The 11,626-nt window shown below is 46.5% G+C and overlaps 1 protein-coding gene across 4 annotated transcripts in view; it reads left to right on the plus strand.

The window, feature by feature from the left end:
- LOC132830589 (aldehyde dehydrogenase, dimeric NADP-preferring-like) overlaps window positions 1-10,127 on the plus strand; it is a 28,508-nt gene extending 18,381 nt beyond the window's left edge. For all 4 annotated transcript variants that reach the window (XM_060848430.1, XM_060848429.1, XM_060848428.1 and 1 more), the window contains exons 9-12: window positions 1,630-1,796; window positions 5,726-5,825; window positions 6,207-6,442; window positions 8,963-10,127. In XM_060848430.1, the coding sequence (XP_060704413.1) occupies window positions 1,630-1,796; window positions 5,726-5,825; window positions 6,207-6,442; window positions 8,963-8,977 (518 nt within the window). In that variant the 3' untranslated portion in view covers window positions 8,978-10,127. The remainder of the gene's footprint in view (window positions 1-1,629; window positions 1,797-5,725; window positions 5,826-6,206; window positions 6,443-8,962) is intronic.
- Window positions 10,128-11,626: the final 1,499 nt, after the last annotated feature.

Below are 11,626 nucleotides of genomic sequence, written 5' to 3' on the forward strand. Positions count from 1 at the left end.
CTTATGGACGCTTTGGTAAGGACACAGTAAAACCAGCCCCTGGCAGCCTGGGACAGTTATCACGGAGCAGGGAAAATCTGTTGACCTCCGTGTACCTTACCCTTTCCCTGATGCCCCCTCCCTATTGGAATTCAGAAGGATGGGGATGGGGGTGGGATCTTATAGAAACAACAGGGCGGCATGGTGGCTCAGTGGTTAGCGCTGCTGCCTCACAGCGCCAGGGGTCCGGGTTCAATTCCCGCCTTGGGCAACTGTCTGTGTGGAGTTTGCATGTTCTCCCAGTGTCTGCATGGGTTTCCTCTGGGTACTCTGGTTTCCTCCCACAGTCCAAAGATGTGCAGGTTAGGTGAATTGGCCATGCTAAATTGCCTGTAGTGTTAGGTGTCTTAGTCAGGGGTAAATGTAGGAGTCTGGGTGGGTTACTCTTTGGAGGGTTGGTGTGGACTTGTTGGGTCAAAGGGCCTATATCCACATTGTAGGGAATCTATTCTCATCTAATATAAACATGAAATAATGAAGGGAATGTCTAAGATAGAAGCAAAGAGGATGTTTCCACTGGCCAGTGAAACTAGGACAAGAGCCATTGCCTCAAACTTATAGGGAGCAGATTTAGGACTGAATTGAGAAGGAACTTCTTCACCCAGAGGGTTGTAAACCTATGGAATTCCCTGCCCAGGGACGTAGTTGATGCTACTTCAGGAAACGTTTTTAAAACTAAGGTAGATAGTTTTTTGTCCTGTAAAAGAATTAAAGGGTTATGGTGAGAGGGCGGGTAAGTGGAGCTGAGTCCATGAAAAGATCAGCCATGATCTTATTGAATGGCGGAGAAGGCTCGTGGGGCCAGATGGCCTCCTCCTGCTCCTAGTTCTTATGTTTGTTCTCATCTGAGTGCCATGTCTCTAGAGGAGGGGGAGTGCTCTCTTTTTCCCCCCATTCCCTCTGTTGCAGCGTCAGTGAGGCGCGGGGTGGGGAGTCAGGGTCACCCTATTGAGTTTTAGTCAAGCTGATTGGCCCAGGAGAGTCCCAGCGGGAGCACAGGCTGCACATAGACAGGAGAGTCCCAGCGGGAGCACAGGCTGCACATAGACAGGAGAGTCCCAGCGGGAGCACAGGCTGCACATAAGACAGGAGAGTCCCAGCGGGAGCACAGGCTGCACATAGACAGGAGAGTCCCAGCGGGAGCACAGGCTGCACATAGACAGGAGAGTCCCAGCGGGAGCACAGGCTGCACATAGACAGGGCTCTGAGGCTCCAAATTGGAATCCCAGAGGGAGGGGGTGTAAGGGAGAGTAGAGGCTGGTTGTTGTACAGCAGCACACGGAGTCCAAATGGCTGCTGAATTGTCTGTCTTTGCCTTTGTGGTTTCTTTGGGAACATCGTGTTGAGATCGAGAATTCAGAAGCAGGAAGTGTGATTCCACGTCTGAAGAGAAGAGGTGCTGGTCGGAGGGAAACTCCTTCTGTAGAGACGTGAGGGAAATTCTCTCAACCGCTTGGTTTGAAACCAGGAGGAGTTGGCAGTGACCAGGGCACAGCGAGGGGTAAGGGTGGAGGGGAACCTGAGGTCAGGATTTATTGAGCAATGTCCCTTTCCTTTACTGAAGAAGGCCTCTTGTTGATGTTTGGGCAGCTCCCACGATTGCGACTGATGTGGATCCCAGCTCCAGGATTATGCAGGAGGAGATCTTCGGCCCATTGTTGCCCATCGTCACGGTCAATAATGCCGACGAGGCCATTCACTTCATCAATAAGAGGGAAAAACCCTTGGCTCTTTACCTCTTCTCTCGCAACAAAACGGTAAGAATTGCAGCCTCTGTGAACAGCCACTTTGCATTTCGGGTGTTAGTCTCCTAGTCTTTAGTTGAAAAATATAACCTTCATTTTGGTGTTCTGTTAGAATCAAGCTGGAAGGTTACCTCTACTCCAGCCTCAGTAATCCATAAGTCACAATGTAAAATAGAGAATGCTTTTTCCAGTTTCAAGGGATAACTCATTAACATCGGGTTTTAAGCAACAAGACCTAGCAACCAGGTTTCCTAACTAACACAATTATTAGTGTATTAGCAAAACTAAATCATCCAGTAATGATATGACTGGTTAACATGCACAGTCAGTAATATAGAAACGTAAATCTTTATCACACTAAATATTGTCTGAGTTCACATGCAAACAGACACACGTACTCTTCAAGAGAAGCTGTCGAGCTGCCCGTGTTGGATTGGGGCGGACAAAGTCAGAAGTCACACAACACCAGGTTATAGCCCAACAGGTTTGTTTGAAATCACAAGCTTTCAGAGCGTAGCCCCTTCATCAGGTGAAGTGGCTTTCTTCAAGAAAAGAAAATACAAACTTTTTTTTACTTTTTATTTTAACGAGAAAAGCACTTCAATGATTGGGTTATTCTTGAAGATAAAAACGAAGCATTGAATGCTTTGAAGTCGGTTGCTGGCATATCCTGACGTGTTCGCGAATCCCCAGTCACATTTGTCTCTGAAGTTTGGCAGACACATCTTGATCAGGAAATACAATCTTGTGATGTTCTTTAGGAAGGATGATTGAAAGAACAAAGAGGTTTAGCCTTGATAGGGGGCTTTCCTTTTCAAGAGTGAAGGAGATCAGCTATCAGCTGCGCAGCTTGTTCTTAGCAGGCTTTCCTCCAACTGAACTCGAACAAACAACAATCTCTGAGCCTGTCGATTGTTTTAAGGACAGCCCCAGCAAAACAAGCAGGCACCACCAGCCGCTTGATTGATGGTTATCTTTATTTTTAAAATTAATTCCTATACCCATGGAGAGTGTTGAATAACCCATTCTTAAAGAAAGTGCTCCAGGATTTCCACAACATTTGAAATGAATTCATTTCCTACAGCCCTTCAAAGCCCAAGTCCTCCAAGTAATAAATAAAGCATCTTGATAAGGCATTGAACTAACTGTTGTCGCAGTGTGTGTACACACCGTGAAGCTGGAAACCAACTGGTCTGGTGTGTGGCCTTGATAATGTTATAATAGATCTAGGAGTACATGGCAATGAGTCACTGTGCTAAAAGCAACCCATATCCTAATCCTAACCAATTCTAGGAAGGGTCACTGGACTCCTAATGTTATCTCTGATTTCTCTCCATAGATGCTGCCTGCCTGCAATTTCTGTTTTTGTTTGGTGGTGGTGTTGGTATTGTTGTTGTCCATGTCATACAGGACTGGGTGTGGGGTGGGGTTACAAACATAGAAGGATGGAATTAGACTCTGGAACTAGACTGAGCCTCTAGGCTGGAGAGACACCAAAGAACCAGTGTTACTGTCCCACCCCCAATCCCCAAAAAGGTGTTGGCTGAAGCTGAATCCTGTGGATAAGCCATCTTTGAACCCTCTAAAGCCAATGTCTTGCCCCACCTTCGGCCTAGAGGGTAGGTCACCCACCTGGTCCCACAAAGCCATCCAATTGGGAGCTCCAGGAAGCTCCTTGTTTGCCTCCACTTGCCAGAGTGGCACGGCTGAGGTAAAGAACTCTTTGCGGACGATGCTGTTCCTGTGACTTTCCAACTGACGTCCCTGGCGAGTAACCTTCACAGGGGCTTATTTCTAGATTGTTCTGTGATGTGGGTAAGGTCTGGGAGGATGATTAATGTTGGGCTTTCTGTTTGCTGTGTTGCTGTGAAATAGCTGGTGGTCGTAGCTGCCACATTCACAATCCTGAGCTCTGGAACCCTCGCTTTCTTTTCTCGCTCCTTTTCCCTCTCTGCCTCTGGTCACCCTGTTATATCGGAAAGATATTATCAAGCTGGAGAGGGATCGGAAGAGATTTACCAGGATGATGCCAGGAATGGAGGGTTTGAGTTTTCACTGGTGTGTGGGTTGAGGGGTGACCTTATAAAGGTTTATAAAAATCATGTGGGGTGTGGATGGGGTGAATGGCAGGTGTCTTTTCCCTGGGTTGGGGGGATTCACAACTAGGGGGCATATTTTTATGGTGAGAGGAGAAAGATTTAAAAAAGACACAAGGGGCAACTTTTTCACCCAGAGGGTGTATCACATGCAGAATGAACCTCCCAGAGGAAGTGATGGCTGTGAGCACAGTTACAATGTTTAACAGATGTCCAGGTAAGGAGATGAATAGGAAATATTTGGAGGGATATGGGACAATTGCAGGCAGGTGGGATTGGTTTAGTTTGAGATTATGGTTGGGCTGTAGGGCCTGTCTCTGCTGTAAGACTCTGCCTTCTAAGCTGTTGCTTAAAGCTGAACACGAGAAGCAAACCTTTGTTTTATAGAACATAGAACATAGAAAAATACAGTGCAGTACAGGCCCTTCGGCCCTCGATGTTGCGCCGATCCAAGCCCACCTAACCTACACTAGCCCACTATCCTCCATATGCCTATCCAATGCCTGTTTAAATGCCCATAAAGAGGGAGAGTCTACCACTGCTACTGGCAGGGCATTCCATGAACCCACGACTCGCTGAGTAAAGAATCTACCCCTAACATCTGTCCTATACCTACCACCCCTTAATTTAAAGCTATGCCCCCTTTAACCTTCCTAACGTCTCTTCACGTGACCCAGTGTGAAAATTGTTTCCAATACTGCTTCTGTGAGGCACTTTGGGGAAATTTCCTTTTGTGGAAGGTGCTATATAAATGCCAATTGTTTTATTATTTTACCATTCATTTACTCATGGGATGTGGGTGTCGCTGGCTGGCTCAGCATTCGTTGCCTGTCCCTAGTTGCCCCTTGAGAAGGTGGTTCTGAGCTGCCATGTTGAACCACAGCAGTCCATCTGCTGTGAGTTGACCCATAATGCCCTTTGGGAGGGAATTCCAGGATTTTGACCCAGGGACAGTGAAGGAATGGTGATATATTTCCAAGTCAGGATGGGGAGTGGCTTAGAAGGGAACTTGAAGGTGGTGGTGTTCCATGTATCTACTGCCCTTGTCTTTCTAGGTGGAAGTGATCGTGGGTTTGGAAGGTGTTGTCTGAGGATCTCTGGTGAATTTCTGCAGTGCATCTTGTAGATAGTACACACTGCTGCTACTGAGCATTGGGGTTGGAGGGAGTGGATGCTTGTGGATGTGGTGCCTGTCAAGTGGGCTGCTTTGTCCTGGATGGTGTCAAGCTTATTGAGTGTTGTTGGAGCTGCACCCCTCCAGGGATGTGGGGAGTATTCCGTCACACTCCTGACATGTGCCTTGTCAATGGTGGACAGGCTTTGGGGAGTCGGGGAGTGAGTTACTTACTGCAGTGTTCCTAACCGCTGACCTGCTCTTGTAGTCACTGTGTGTTTATGTGGTGAGTCCAGTTCAGTTTCTGGTCAATAGTATGCATATTTAAATCAAATCTTTTTTGGACATACTTCCATGGCTATCATGTGCTGAGGTGGAGCTTGAACTCTCTTGGTCAGTGATAGGAACACCACCACCGTGCCACAAGAGTCCCTAAGACCTTCTCTTGCAGTAACAGAGGTAACACTAAGGACATTTGCAAAGCTGACGTTCCCCAGTCCTGGGTTGATGGATTTTTGCTGTTGCTCGTTCACAAATTCTCTCTCGCTCTCTCTTTCTCCCAATCCTCCCGCTTTCTCGCTTTTTTTAGCAGAATTTTCTCTCTCTCTCTCTTCCCCCTCTCCCTCCCCTGCAAAAATTCCCCCATGCACACTCTCTCTCTATCTCTCTGTGTCTCTCTCTGACTCTATCTCATTTTGTCGTATTTTTTCTCTCTCTCTCTCTCACTGCAGTTAATCAAGAGGATGATCGCAGAGACTTCCAGTGGAGGTGTAACCGCCAACGACTGCTTGATCCATTACAGCGTTGACACGCTCCCGTTTGGGGGTGTGGGTGAGTCAGAAATCCGGTTGACTGGAATGGGTGGGCAGCACTCTGTAGAACAGTGAGAAACTCTCGGAGGGACCCTCTCTCCCGGTCTTTCTCTTTCCTGTGGACTGTCTCAGGTCAGGCCCCTGTTCTGTAGCCAGGGCCTGTGATAGAGTTGTGACTCCAGATATAGGAAAGGGGAGGGGGAGGGGAAAGTGAGGTAGGAGAATGCAGTCTTGTCCTTTTGTTTTCTGGGTAGACAGCCGTGCCCTGATCGAATGGTGGAGCGAGCTCAAGGGGCCGAATGGCCTGATCTCACTCCTAAATCCTGTTTTCTCTCTTATCTTTCCATTCCCCTCTCTTTTCGGGTCTCTCACTGTATGGCAACCACCGTCCCCACGACAGGGAAAAGTGGCACCGGGGCGTACCACGGTAAATTCAGCTTTGAAACCTTCAGCCACCGCCGCGCTTGTGTGTTGAAGTCGCTGGGAATGGAGAGAATGAACAGTGTCCGCTATGCACCGGCCACTGATTCCAAACGGAAATGGACCCTTTGGCTGCTGAAGAAACGTAAAGGATTCGGGAAAATACGCCTTTTGACATTCGCGTTACTGGGAATTCTGGTTGCCATCCTGATGAAGGTAGGCCAGCTTTTAAAACCTTGCTCATTCCCGCCCCCATGGGCGATGACATCGTTGGTGTTTGTTGACCTTTCCTGATTACTGGGAATGAGCTGCTTTGGCCATCTGAGGAGACAATGGCTTGGTGGGAATCTGGCTGGACGGGTTACCCAAAGGGCCAGGCAGATTCTGCCTCTTTGTAACACCGGTTCAAATCCCATCACGCTGATCATGGAAACTAAATTCACTTCCTGACTTTGGGACATAAGAATGAGGAGCAGGAGTAGGCCATTCAGCCCCTCGAACCTGCTCCGCCATTTATAGTATCAAAGCTGATCTCATCTTGGCTTCAACTGCATGCTATCCATAACTCTTCACCCCATTACTAATTAAACATTGTCCGTCTCCTCCTCCAATTTACTCAATGTCCCACACTCTGGGATAGTGAATTCCACAGATTCACCACCCTTTGAGAGAAGTAATTTCTCCTTTTGAACCTGCCACCCCTTATCCTAAAGCTGTCACCTCTCATTCTAGAGTACCCCACAAGAGGGAACATCTGCTCTATAGCTACTTTAGTCAATGTCCTTTAGCATCTTTATGTCCTTCCAATTACATCTCCACTCATTCTTCTAAACTCCAGTGAGTGTAGGCCTGATCTGCTCAATCTCTCCTGTAAAGCTCGACTCGCTGTCAGACCTGACATTAATGGTTTGCTAATGTGCCTCAGGGTGGGACATCTGCTGTCTTTAACTGCTCTGGCCTGCACGTGACTCCAGACCCACAGCAATGTAGCCGTCCCTTAACTAATCTCTGAAATGGTCAGGTAAGCCACTCCAATTAGTTTGTGACGGGCAATAAATGCTGGCCTTGCCAGTGATTCATGTCCCATGAAAGACTAAACTATAAATGGTTTAGAAAGGGTGGACGCTGGGAATTTGTTTCTGTTAGGTGGGGAAGCTAGGTACCGTGGGCACAGCCTTAGAATTGGAGGGGGTCAATTTAGAACGGAAATGAGGAGACTTTTCTTCAGCCAGAGAGTGGTGGGCCTGTGGAATTCATTGCGCAGTGGAGTCTGGGATGTTAAATGTCTTCAAGGCAGAGATTGATAATTCCTTGCAAGATTAAGAATTTAAGGGATATGGGAGAGTGCAAGTAAGTGACACTGAAATGCCCATCAGCCATGATTGAATGGCGAATTGGACTCGATGGGTCGAATGGCCTTACTTCCACTCTTATGTCTTATGGTCTTATAAGAAAAATCTGGGGTGTAGATGCAGCCTTGTTGTTGGGGAGGGAGCTGCAGGCCTTTGAACTGACGAAGGAAAGGTTGACACAAAACCACAATATTGTTGGGAAGCCATGGCAGGTTGGGTGGCACCTGTGGTGGGAGACAGGGAGAGACAGAGAGAGACATGGTTAACATTTTTGGATGTGTGTGACTTATCATCAGAACTGGAATGGCAAAGTGGACCTTTTCCAGAGGGCGTTAATTTGGAATGCACCTTTTCCCAAGTCATGTTTCATCGTTGCATGAGTTTGGGTATTGGCAAACAATTGGTAGGCATTCCCCTCAGCAGCTCCCTCTCCCTCCCCCAGAACCCTTGTGGTGACAATCCTGACCTGGGCAGAGATGAAAACCCGGATGCAGCCTCAGTGTCCTGGAAGGAAGGCTGTGGGTGATTTTTGTTATTCAAAGTTTCTTCTGCCAGTCCATCCCTTAAAGAATCCTTGAGTGACCTTTGACTGGCTGTGTTCTTGAGCCAAAGTTAAGGAGTCACCGTCACTGTCAGCATAGAGATGTACAGCACAGAAACAGACCCTTCGGTCCAACCTATCCTAAATTAATAGAACAGATATCCTAAATTAATCTAGTCCCATTTCCCAGCACTTGGCCCATATCCCTCCAAACCCTTCCTATTCATATACCCATCCAGATGTCTTTTAAATGTTGCAATTGTACCAGCCTCCACCACGTCCTCTGGCAGCTCATTACATATCCATACCACCCTCTGTGTGAAAAAAGTTGCCCCTTGGGTCCCAATATATCTATCTTTCCCCTCTCACCTTAAACCTATGCCCTCTGGTTCTGGATTCCCCTGACAGATACACCTCCACCCTTCCCCAGAGAGATCCCACCACCTCTGGGAGAAAAAGGAGGAGGAGAAATGGTTCCTTTCTGTCGATGCCCCAACAGATGGCTAACACTGTCTGTGTGTGTGTCTCTCTCTTTTTTCTTTTTCTTTTTCTTTCTCTCTCTCTCTCATTCTCTCTCTCTCTCATTCTCTCTCTCATTCTCTCTCTCTCTCTCTCTCTCTCTCTCTCTCTCTCTCTCTCTCTCTCTCATTCTCTCTCTCTCTCATTCTCTCTCTCTCTCATTCTCTCTCTCTCTCTCTCTCTCTCTCTCATTCTCTCTCTCTCTCTCATTCTCTCTCTCTCTCATTCTCTCTCTCTCTCATTCTCTCATTCTCTCTCTCTCCCTCTCTCATTCCCCCCCCCTCTCTCATTCCCCCTCTCTCATCCTCTCCCTTTTTCTTTCAGTTTTACCGTGTGTGATACACAGCAGGACTCTGATGTCTTGAAACCTGTGAAGACTTGGACCATGCAAAAGGCCTCTGTGTTTCTTAGGCAACCGCTATTTCAGAAAAATGCAACCAAATTGAAGTCTCTCCAAGATCTCAGTTGAACACCTCCCCGATTAACCTGTGCAAGTCTGTCCTGACACTGGTGAAAGTAGCTCCATCGGGAGAGCTAGTGTTAGCACGGACGGGAGCTTAATGGTTTCATATACTGCAATTTTTTAAAACATAATTCTTTGTACAATCTATATCTGCGTTTTATATTAGTGTAACTCATAACTGCAGCTTGCTTTTAGCATGAATAACATGTTTATTATCCTAACGTTTAACCACTCAATTCATTCCTGTTATTAATCATAATAAGGTTTAAACAATAAGTTGCTTCTCACACTAAGACACCTCTGTGCTTCTGCTCAATTCTGCTGTTTCTCTTGACATAATTTGGTCAAACTGATGCTAAAAGCAGCAGAATTTTAAGTGCAAATCTATCCGTGATCTTTTTGTGACAATTTTCCAAACAAAAACTTCAAGTTTGGGCCCCACCACATTATTCTAAATAGTGAGCTTCCACTGATGTGAAGAGCACTTGAACTAGCAGCTGAAGTATGTCATTTGGCCTATTCAATGCTGCTGCACCATTCAGTGTAAGGGTGACTGCACTTGGGCTTCAACACTACTACCCACCTCCCAGATCCCTCAATTCCCTAAGCATTTCTATCCCAACCTTAAATATATATCGCAGAGGAGCTTCTATAACCCTCTGGGTGGGGCATTCCAGTGATTCCCAAAACTTCTGAGTGCTGTCTCAGTGATCCAGTATGAGGCTGTCCCCCTGAGTTTCTTTTCCTCCATGTCTACTCTGTCAAGCACTTTCTCAGTGAGCTGTACCTCTGGGAATTTGTGAGGACGTTATTCAAATCAGGAAGGTTCTTTTGGGTACAATAGCGATTGACATACTTCTTTCAAAAAAAAAGTTTTGTATACAGCTATTTTTAATTTGCACAGAAGCTGACTTCTGTAACCATGTATAAGTAACAAATTATTCTCAACGCTTGTGATGATGTTTTTGCGGAGTTAAACACTGGTTACAGATTGTGGGCCATTAAAAAGGTCTTGGTGATAAACTCGCTTTCAACTGTCTCTGTTATTGTCTTTAAAATCGATTATCGTGTCTGTTTTGAAATCCAGCTTTCCATTTATAGAATTTTACTGAGAGTGACACTGCTTGACTCATGCTGGTTCACGGAAGGTATTTTTGTATAATCGAAGACTTGCAAATGAATTTGAGAAGAGAGAAACTCTCCTCCAAACCTGTGCCCAGATCCCTGTTTATGGCCAAAGATGAAAGTCTTGCCTATACATATGAAGGGAGAAGGATTGCAGTCTACGAGTATCATGTCATATCCCCAAATTCACTCTTTTTCCTGTGACTGTGTGGCGCTGGAAAAAGCACAGCAATGTCCAAGGAGCAGAAGATTCGATGATTCGGGCCTAACTCCCCCTCAGGATGTGTGGGGGAAGGTCAGCAGAGTTTGGACGCATAGGCCCATTGGGGCAGGAGCTCACTATGGGAGCTGGTGAAACATGAGTTTAGTTACTATGTCTGGAATATATAGCTGGTCTCAGGGCTGACGATCATGATAAGTATCGCTGCTTTGTTTGTTAAATCCCACCCAATTCACTGATGTCCTTTGTTGGAAGGAAAACCACAGTCCTCACTCAGCCTGGCCTCCAGGTTCACTGGGACTTTTTTCCTGTCATCGGCCTCCTGGCAGACTGGTCGGTTGTTATAGTAACACTTCTGGCTGAGAATCCTGCAGGGCTCCAGTGAAGCCCAATGCAAACTGGATGAACTGTGCCTCGTTTTCCACTTAGCAGTTTGCAACATTGAGTTCAACAACTTTAGACCAGGAACATTGTACCCTTCCTTTTGAATATTAGCTTCAAATCTTGCAACCTGCAACGCTGCACCAAAAATTGGGAAGGGGGTCAGGCTGGTTATATCTGGAATGGACTCAATGTTAGAAACCGAAATTAAGGGTAGGCCATTCGGTCCTTTTGAGCCTGCTCTGCCTTTTGCTTTGATCATGGCTGATCCTGTCTTAACGCCACATTCCCACTTTCCCCCTTAATGCTTTTAAAATCTTAAATAAAAACAGAAATCAAACTCTCTCCGATTTCTATTCTGTGGCGCAGCCTCCTGTGATGGAGAATTGTTCAGAGTCACACTCTGTGAAGTGGAGAAACGTTTTTCCTGATTTCTGTCCCAAATGGTGCACTCTGTAATCTTAGAATCCCCTACAGTGTGGAAACAGGCCCTTCGGCCCAACAAGTCGAAACCAGTCCTCCAGAGAGTAATCCACTCAGACTCATTCCCCTACCCTAATACTCTACATTTATCCCGATTAATACACCTAACTTATACCTCCCTGAAGATGATGGGTGGTTTAGTATGGCCAATTCACCCTAACCTGCGTGTTTTTGGACAGTGGGAGGAAACTGGAGCACCCAGAGGAAACCCAGACAGATTCGGGGAGAATGTGCAAACTCCATACAGACAGTCCCCCTGAGGGTGTAATCAAATCCGGGTCCCTGGTGCTGTGAGGCAGCAGTGCTAATGACTGAG

The sequence above is a fragment of the Hemiscyllium ocellatum genome, chromosome 31 (assembly GCF_020745735.1).
Source record: "Hemiscyllium ocellatum isolate sHemOce1 chromosome 31, sHemOce1.pat.X.cur, whole genome shotgun sequence".
Classification (NCBI taxonomy): domain Eukaryota; kingdom Metazoa; phylum Chordata; class Chondrichthyes; order Orectolobiformes; family Hemiscylliidae; genus Hemiscyllium; species Hemiscyllium ocellatum.